Here is an 8965-nt window from a genome sequence, read left to right as displayed (position 1 = left end):
AAATAGGCCTACAAGAAAACAAGATGGGTGAAGTAAATCAAGACCGTATATCTAAATTATTAAGATGATAAAATGTCATATGTACTTTATCTTTGTATATATAGATCCATGATCTAATCTCACCAGTCTCTGAACTCCTTAGATAAATGAAAAGTATCTTTATTTGCAAATGGATATGGCAAATAACTAACTACAGTAGTACATGCATAGATAGCTAAATACATATACAAATAATACAGGTATATGAAGTCTGAACTGGACAATGTTACAAAAAAGAGTTAATAGATATGCTATAACACAATACAATAGGCTATACATCAGGGCTCTCCAACCCTGTTCCTGGAGAGCTAACGTCCTGTAGGTTTTCACTCCAACCCTAATCTAGCACACCCGATTCTAATAATTAGCTGGTTGATAAAGCTGGTTGTTAGTTACAACTGGGATTGGAGCGAAAATCTACAGTAGAGTAGCTCTCCAAGAACAGGGTTGAGAAGACCCCTGCTATACATCACAAACACACACAGTGTGTGTACAAAAATATACAACTATTAACCCAGCAGCAAATATTTAAATCTACTAAATTATGCAAAACAGATGACACGAGTTGAGGCATTTTGAGTTCCGCTATAATTGCTGTTTATACTAAACGGATTGTTCAGAATATTGTTCATGGAAATGATAATATGCATTAGAGAGCGAGTGAGAGATGAGGAATGGAGTATAGTTTTCATTGGCATCATAACCCATTTTAAACCAAAACTTGCCAATAGGCAAAAGAGGGAGGAAAAGTGTCCTACAGTAAGCCTAGGCAACTCTAACCAAACAGCCTCATCAATGGTACGTTCTTGAGGAGCTTGGTTCATAGAAAATAATGTGGTGTGGATAAGAAGACTGACTGAAATTAGGTTGAAATGTGTCATTACTCTTGACCAGTGGGTGGCACATTTCTCCGCTACATATCATTGCAGCAAAACAAAAAAGAATCTCAAGTACAGTTGTGTAGTTGACTAGCATTTGATGACATAGAGCTGGAAAAACAGAATCATCCCAGAGCCAGTTCTTCAGTAATACATCTGATTGGGAATACACATTATAAATATAGAATTGTAGATTACAAGTGAAAACCACACCAATCATACTTTTTAAAAGTACATTAATAGTTACAAAAAACATTTGGCTTAGTATATGCACAACATTACATACTATTTTGAGGAAGTAGCTACAGAAAGTATTCATGACATAGTTTGTGAAACTAGCTCTTGAATGTCAAAACTTTCTGGTAAAACTATGAACGAAAGTTTGTTCTCTTTTAGTCACGTCTTCAGCATCTTCACCATCAGTGTCTTCCACCTTCAGTGTGTTCCATCTACAAGTCTTGTAAATGCCAGACAGGTAAGCAGCGACTGGAATCTCTAACGTTCAGCTCATACAAGGTTAGTGATTCTAACATGTACAAATAAGGAGGCGGAAGGAATACTGGTTCCGTCCTTAGACAGGAGGTGGATATGACGGTATCCTGGAAAAGGGAGTAAAACAGCTGTAGTAGGTCATTGATCCCATCGTATTACTATTACGTACACTACCGTTCAAAAGTTTGGGGTCACTAAGAAATGTCCTTGTTTTTGAAAGAAAAGCAACACTGCAACACTGCTGGACACTGCCGTTTCCAGCTACAATCGTCATTTACAACATTAACAATGTCTACACTGTATTTCTGATTAATTTGATGTTATTTTAATGGACAAAGAATGTGCTTTTCTTTAAAAAACAAGGACATTTCTTAGTGACCCCAAACTTTTGAACGGTAGTGTGTGACTGTCATATTAGGAGGTTACATATTGAGTTTGTACAAAATGCTTAAATACATGGATGAGCATTACCTTGCTGAATACATGAGAAAGGCAAGGTATACTGTCCGACAAAATCATTCCTTGACGCCTTGTCGTAGTCCTCCACCACAAAGCGTACCAGGGCCAGTTCAGGCGCATGGATGGTGAACCGTAAAGTGTCATACCACACTGGATTGAACCCTGAGCAAACACAATTCATTAACATATAAAATAATATAATACTGTAATATACTGCTTTTATGTATCAGCATTTCTGTAAAAAGCTACATTATAAGCATTTATGTGATTATGATTTAACGGGTGTGTATATTACCATTGTTGTCTATGTATCTGGTCTCCTGCTTGGCCTGGTCTAGAGGAAGTCCATGGATCTCCACTCTCACAAACGGGTCCACATATCAAGCTCTCCTTGATATTCACTTTGGGAAGCAGCTGTCCACTGATCACCTTGCAAACACACACAAATATATACACACACAGAGAGAGCTTGAGGTCAGATTGGTAGGTTAGCGTTCCACTTGGTTTCTGTAGTTTGTCTGTTGTAGCTCAGGTTGTGTCTTAGGTAGGTCTCAGTTTGTTATTTGTACCTGAATGCAGAGACTGCGAGGTTGGTAGCCTTCCCGGTTCTGTGGAACCTCAGGATCGAACCTCCTCTCTGACATCCTCATGAAGTCAGGTTTGAGGACATAGCCACAGCGGCCATTTTGACTGAACAGTCCATCGTTGAGGTCCATCTCAACCCCTGCCGTCTGGAAATTCAACGCAACTGAGGTAGCAAGGAAAACAGAGAAATTAACCAACTGATCCAAATGAACAGAAATATGAGCTTAACTCGCTTCACAGTCATGTTTGTAAATTGGACATTTATATTTTGTTTAATCATTGTTTCGTGCCTTAGAACAACCTAAAATGGCCCTCACCTATTTGAGTCCCTGTGTTCCACATCTCCTGTGGGTTGAAGTTGGAGGAGTTGTAACGGTTTTCCTCCTCCTCTTCATCCGATGAGGAGGAGCAGGGATTGAACCAAAATGCAGCGGAGTCTGAAGACATGATTTATTGAAGAAAACACGAAAACACGAACTTGACTAAACTAACAAAAACAACAAACGGTGTAGACAGACCTGGACGACGAACTCACATAAACACGAAGAACGCACGAACAGGGAAAATAGCCTACACATAAAAATGACGAATAACAAAACAAACCGAACAGTCCCGTATGGTGCGACAGACACAGGAGACAACCACCCACAACAAACACTGTGAAACAACCTACCTAAATATGACTCTTAATTAGAGGAACGCCAAACACCTGCCTCTAATTAAGAGCCATACCAGGCAACCCATAAACCAACATAGAAACAGAAAACATAGAATGCCCACCCAAACTCACGTCCTGACCAACTAACACATACAACAAACTAACAGAAATAGGTCAGGAACGTGACAGGAGTCTGTTCTGAGGCCACTGGGATAAACCCTGGTCAGCTGCCTGGCATTGTGATGCACAAACTCTTCCCCTGGAGAGACAGACAGTTAACCATACATGAGATGAGCTTGAGGAACCATGCAATTGAACAGTACACAGACAAAGCACTGGGTCTTCTCGTCGTTCTGCCTCTGTTTCGGCCCTTGCCACTGAATGAATAACTGACTAAATGTCACTAATCAGACAACATTTCCTTTTAGTAAATCAACAACTTTTGGCTTCTGTTTTGAGGTCCAAACAGAACGACACAAACTGTCCTGAGTGAGTGAGTTAGTGACTGGTTGACCCTGACTGATGATGTCATGAGTTACTGTAGGGATTCAAGCCCCACCTGCCTCTCTCAAGTGTTTGCGGGCTTTGGACTCTGTGAAGGAGGATATCTCGTAGAACTTGGAGTGAATGCGGGAGTGCTTGAAGCTGCTGAAGTGGACACTCTTGCAGTAAACGACGCAGTCCGACAGCTGCTTTGACAGACGCTGCTTCGATTTCTGAAGAAAAGAAGGAGAGTTGAATTGAATAAACTCTATCGATCCACAACGGGGAAATTGGAGTGTTGACCTTACTAAGCTACATTCAACTCAACTACATATAAATTGGGCAATTGCTTGGGGAAACTGCTCTAGGAGGATTGGATATATACAGTAAAACCCTAGTTTTGACAATAGACAAGGCTGTGCGTTAAGAGCAACGTGGCACTCGTAAAGTTCGAGAGGAGTGGAGTGTAGCTAGCCATGGGTGAAAGCTGCAAGTGGACCGGGACAACCCCAATATGGAGTAAGTGATACTTCACTATGAAGCCAACCACAGTAGGTCTGCCAGTGCCAATCAGGCTTCGATGACCGGAAGGTTGAGGTATGCAGGCGGGCACAAGGCCAGACTAATTAGCGATGCAACCAGGTCTCCCCAGTCCTAGTGTCCACCTGGGCTGCCTCTATATGAAAGCAGATCCGGAGCCGAACACAAACAGAGACTCTGAGCTGCAGTCTGTCTTTAGGAGAGGACAGCCATCATCTGAGTAGTTACACCAGGGCCAAGGGCATCCCAGAGGTCACTGCTCCTGTAGACTACTGGCTTTACCCCTGATTACCATATTGATCAAACCATGTCAAAACCCTAATATGGCATTCTAATTTATGCCGTTCATTAAACATAGAGTATCAATGTTAAATGATGTCTTAGATCCATGGACTCCATCTAATCTTTTAATGGGCACGACTTGTTATTGACCGATATCATGAAAGACCTAAGAATAAAGTCAGAGGTGCTTCAGTGTTTAGCTACAGAGGTGATCCCTGACTTCAATTAAGTGTCTATTTTTAGAGGGCTCTCTACCTCTACCCGCAACCTTCCACCCGACAGTCAGTCAGTCAGTCTTCTCTAGCCCTATATCTTTCATGAGCGATGTCATGAATGCGACCCTTGGATAATATCAGACCTATAACAGTGTTATAACTTGGTTAAGTCAACACATTAGCAGATTCAGACTAAGATGATACACTTTGCCCTGATGGAATTGAGGGACAATGGAGGAGTGAGTGACGTCTTCTGCTAAGTGGATATGAGAGCGGGACATGGAGCTGAGAAGGAGTGACTGAAATATATATGACTACATCCAGGCAGGCCCAGAGTTTAGTGACAGGACTAGGGTTGCGAAGCTACCGGTAGTTTACCAAAGTTACATCTATGCCAATCTATCGTAACTTTAGTAGTTTATACTTGAATAACTTTTTTTTAAATGTATTCATATATGGTATAAATTGTTTTTTATCTGTTTCCATATTGTTCTTGAGTTTCTAGTAGGTAGACCACATGGTTCAAGAGAAAATAGACTAATTAATGAAAAAAAAAATCTACTCAAGAATGGCATTATTTTCAATGAACCCTGAAAACTATTTTTCCAGTTTGGTTGGCAAAACATGAACAACAAATATTGACATAGTAAAATAACTAAAAGTGTGTACATTTTTTTATAAAGGATACAAATGGTATTCAGAAAGTTGATGGTATATGTAGGATAATGTTTTACAGCTTTGTCATTCTATCATCTTATTGAATTATTTCATATATTTTACATGTGATAGGCCACACAGAGGGACAGAGATAATTACAGACACCTGTGATAATCTGAAGTACCCAAAAGGGTGAAAGATACCAAAATTCTGGTAGTTTACTGGTAAACTTCGAAAGTATCCAGTAATATACCCTCCCTTCGAAACCCTAGACAAGACACACAGACAAACGTCTCGCAGGTCGAACCCTAGACGAAGTGGTGAGAGGTCGGACAGCTCAGTAGCCCACCTTGGATGTCACTGCGGAGGTTACCCTCGTCAATGTTGCATGTACAATTCCGGCACACAGCCCCCCCCCCCCCCCCCCCCCACACACACACACACATACCCACACCCACACCCAGTAGCCTACCTTGGCCGTGCGTCGGAGGCTGTTGCAGTGGAGGCTGTCCTCATCGATGTCAGCCGCCTCGTCCTCGTCGCTCACCTCTCCTGTCAGAGAGTCCTCAGGCTCCACCAGCCCGTTCAGACTCTCCTCCAGACCTCCGATCTTCTTCCCCTTGAGAAGAATCTTCCCCTTCAGCTCCTGTTAGTCAGAAGAATGGATCTAGATTGTTTCATCACCAGGGAATAGATATCATGCTTTTGTACCAGGGCATGTTTCAGAAAGCCTCTCGACTGCACCTCTCTCTCAACCTATCTCTTTATTGCATATTGATTGTAACGACTTTCTTCTTCTGACGAGGAGTAAGAGATATCGGACCAATGTGCAGCGTGGTAAGCGTCCATTTTAATATATAAAACTGAACACTACAAAAATACAAAATAACAAAGTGAATGAACAAACGAAAATCGAAACAGTCCCGTATGGTGCAGGTACAGACACAGGAAACAACCACCCAAAACACAAAGGAAAACAGGCTACCTAAATATGGCTCCCAATCAAAGACAACGACTGACACCTGCCTCTGATTGAGAACCATACTAGGCCAAACACATAGAAATAGAACAACAGAAGAAAACATAGTAAAACAACATAGAATGCCCACCCCAACTCACGCTCTGACCAAACTAAAATAAAGATATAAAAAAGGAATTAAGGTCAGAACGTGACATTGATAATGGAACATAATAGATATTTAGAGTCACCTGCGTACTTGATGATTGTGGGCGCAGTATTCTACAATCACTGAGGCAGAACAAATATACATCATGCACAGACAGACCATAGTCTTTGCATTGAGATACAGGGCATATAAAGTCTTTGCATTCATTGTCCTACATGGACCTGCAGGTCACGCCCAATACAATGTCGAAAGATGAGGCTGAGAGAACAATCAATCATATTCTATTCAGTGCTGAGAGAACAATCAATCATATTCTATTCAGTGCTGAGTGAACAACACTGTGGCTTTTTAATAGTTCACGGTGCCAGTGTTGCATCTTACAGCACAGATCATATGGCCCGGGCGGTACTGACAGAAAGGTAGGTAGCAAGACAGTCTCTACTCACTCTACAGCAGGGTTTCCCAAACTCGGTCCTGGCCCCCCCACTCGTCCTTTAATCTGGGTTCTATGTTAAAACTGTCAAATATATGTGTAACAAAGGGCCTCCCGGGTGGTGCAGTGGTCTAGAGCACTGCATCGCAGTGCTAGCTGCGCCACCAGAGTCTCTGGGTTTGCGCCCAGGCTCTGTCGCAGCCGGCCGCGACCGGGAGGTCCGTGGGGCGACGCACAATTGGCTTAGCGTCGTCTGGGTTAGGGAGGGTTTGGCTGGTAGGGATATCCTTGTCTCATTGCGCTCCAGCGACTCCTGTGGCGGGCCGGGCGCAGTGCGCGCTAACCAAGGGGGGCGGGTGCACGGTGTTTCCTCCGACACATTGGTGCGGCTGGCTTCCGGGTTGGAGGCGCGCTGTGTTAAGAAGCAGTGCGGCTTGGTTGGGTTGTGCTTCGGAGGACGCATGGCTTTCGACCTTCGTCTCCTCCGAGCCCGTACGGGAGTTGTAGCGATGAGACAAGATAGTAATTACTAGCGATTGGATACCACGAAAATTGGGGAGAAAAGGGGATAAAATTTTACAAAAATAATAATAATAAAAAAATATATATATGTGTAACAGTTTAACTTTAGACCGTCCCCTCGCCCCGACACGGGCGCGAACCAGGGACCTTCTGCACACATCAACAACAGTCACCCACGAAGCGTCGTTACCCATCGCTCCACAAAAGCCGCGGCCCTTGCAGAGCAAGGGGAAACCCTACTTCAAGTCTCAGAGCAAGTGACGTAACCGATTGAAACGCTATTAGCGCGTACCCGCTAACTAGCTAGCCATTTCACATCCGTTACACTCACCCCCCTTTCGACCTCCTCCTTTTCCGCAGCAACCAGTGATCCGGGTCAACAGCATCAATGTAGCAGTTTAACTTTACGGCGTCCCCTGGGCGCGAACCAGGGACCCTCTGCTCACATCAACAACGGTCGCCCACGAAGCATCATTACCCATGGCTCCACAAAGGCCGCGGCCCTTCCAGAGCAAGGGGAAACCCTACTTCAAGTCTCAGAGCAAGTGACGTAACTGATTGAAACGCTATTAGCGCGTACCTGCTAACTAGCTAGCCATTTCACATCCGTTACATATGCATAATTTATTTTAGCTTTCTGCCACATATTCAGTATTTGCATATCTCAAATGAGTATTTATTATTATTTTGATTACATGTAATGTATTGGAATACATTCAGATTTTGCACAATTAACTTTTGGGCAGGTCAATCTGTTTTATAGCCTTTTATTAATATGATAAAACAGTGATTATAAAAATGTAATCTGAAATTCTTTGTGAATTCTGATGAATGTGCTCTTCAATTATCTTTGAGGCATTCTATCAACACGAAAAAAATGGCTTAATAATGTACACACTGTACACTGACTCCACCCTAAAGTGTTTTGTTGAGGGCGGCAGGTAGCCTAGAGAGCGGCAGGTAGCTTAGAGCAGGATTTCCCAAACTCGGTCCAAAGTTGTTCACTCACTCACTCCCTCTAGCTAAATTGAGGGCCGAGGGGGCAACGTTAGTGAATTGGACCTCCACTTAAGATGGCAATCAAACTGCATCCAGTTTCAACTGGGATTCCCCCGAGGGAAAGTGGATAGCGCAATAGCTGAGGGGGTCAAAATAACGTGTCTGGACTGCAGCCCATAGCAATTTGATATGGGTAAACTCAATATGGCCGTCGGTCCACGCATTGCAGAATGCTGGCTTGAATTGGAATAGTAATGTCCGTTGTAGTAATTGTATTTCGGTGGGACAATTATGTCCCATCACCACCACCATCGCGCTACATTTGCCCTTGACATGACGTGGTGAGAGTCAGATCAGAGCAGATTACCTGGCTACTGTTCCTGGTGCCTGCCTCACCCCAGGAGAAGGAAAGCTGACGGGTATCTTTCCATCCAGGGGGCTTTTCAGCAGCTTGTCCCCAAGGATGGTGTTGAGGTGTTGGGCCATGACTCGCTGCTGTTCAACACCGCAGTGGTTCTCGGTGGACAGGATGACCGGGTACTCTGATACCTAGGAGGGGAGGAAGGGGGGAGTGAATAATTCAACACTGGACTGCA

The 8965-nt window shown here is 43.4% G+C and overlaps 1 protein-coding gene across 1 annotated transcript in view; it reads right to left on the bottom strand.

The window, feature by feature from the left end:
- Positions 1-143: 143 nt before the first annotated feature.
- Positions 144-8965, bottom strand: part of LOC129859567 (1-phosphatidylinositol 4,5-bisphosphate phosphodiesterase delta-4-like) — a 35669-nt gene continuing 26847 nt past the window's right edge. The window contains 10 exon segments of the mRNA XM_055929477.1: positions 144-1516; positions 1881-2030; positions 2164-2245; positions 2247-2297; positions 2438-2616; positions 2771-2834; positions 3294-3370; positions 3671-3827; positions 5761-5934; positions 8766-8918. Coding sequence (XP_055785452.1) covers positions 1425-1516; positions 1881-2030; positions 2164-2245; positions 2247-2297; positions 2438-2616; positions 2771-2834; positions 3294-3370; positions 3671-3827; positions 5761-5934; positions 8766-8918 — 1179 coding nt within the window. The 3' untranslated portion in view covers positions 144-1424.

This window comes from Salvelinus fontinalis, chromosome 7, assembly GCF_029448725.1.
Source record: "Salvelinus fontinalis isolate EN_2023a chromosome 7, ASM2944872v1, whole genome shotgun sequence".
NCBI lineage: Eukaryota > Metazoa > Chordata > Actinopteri > Salmoniformes > Salmonidae > Salvelinus > Salvelinus fontinalis.
This window is presented reverse-complemented; position numbering and strand designations above follow the sequence as displayed.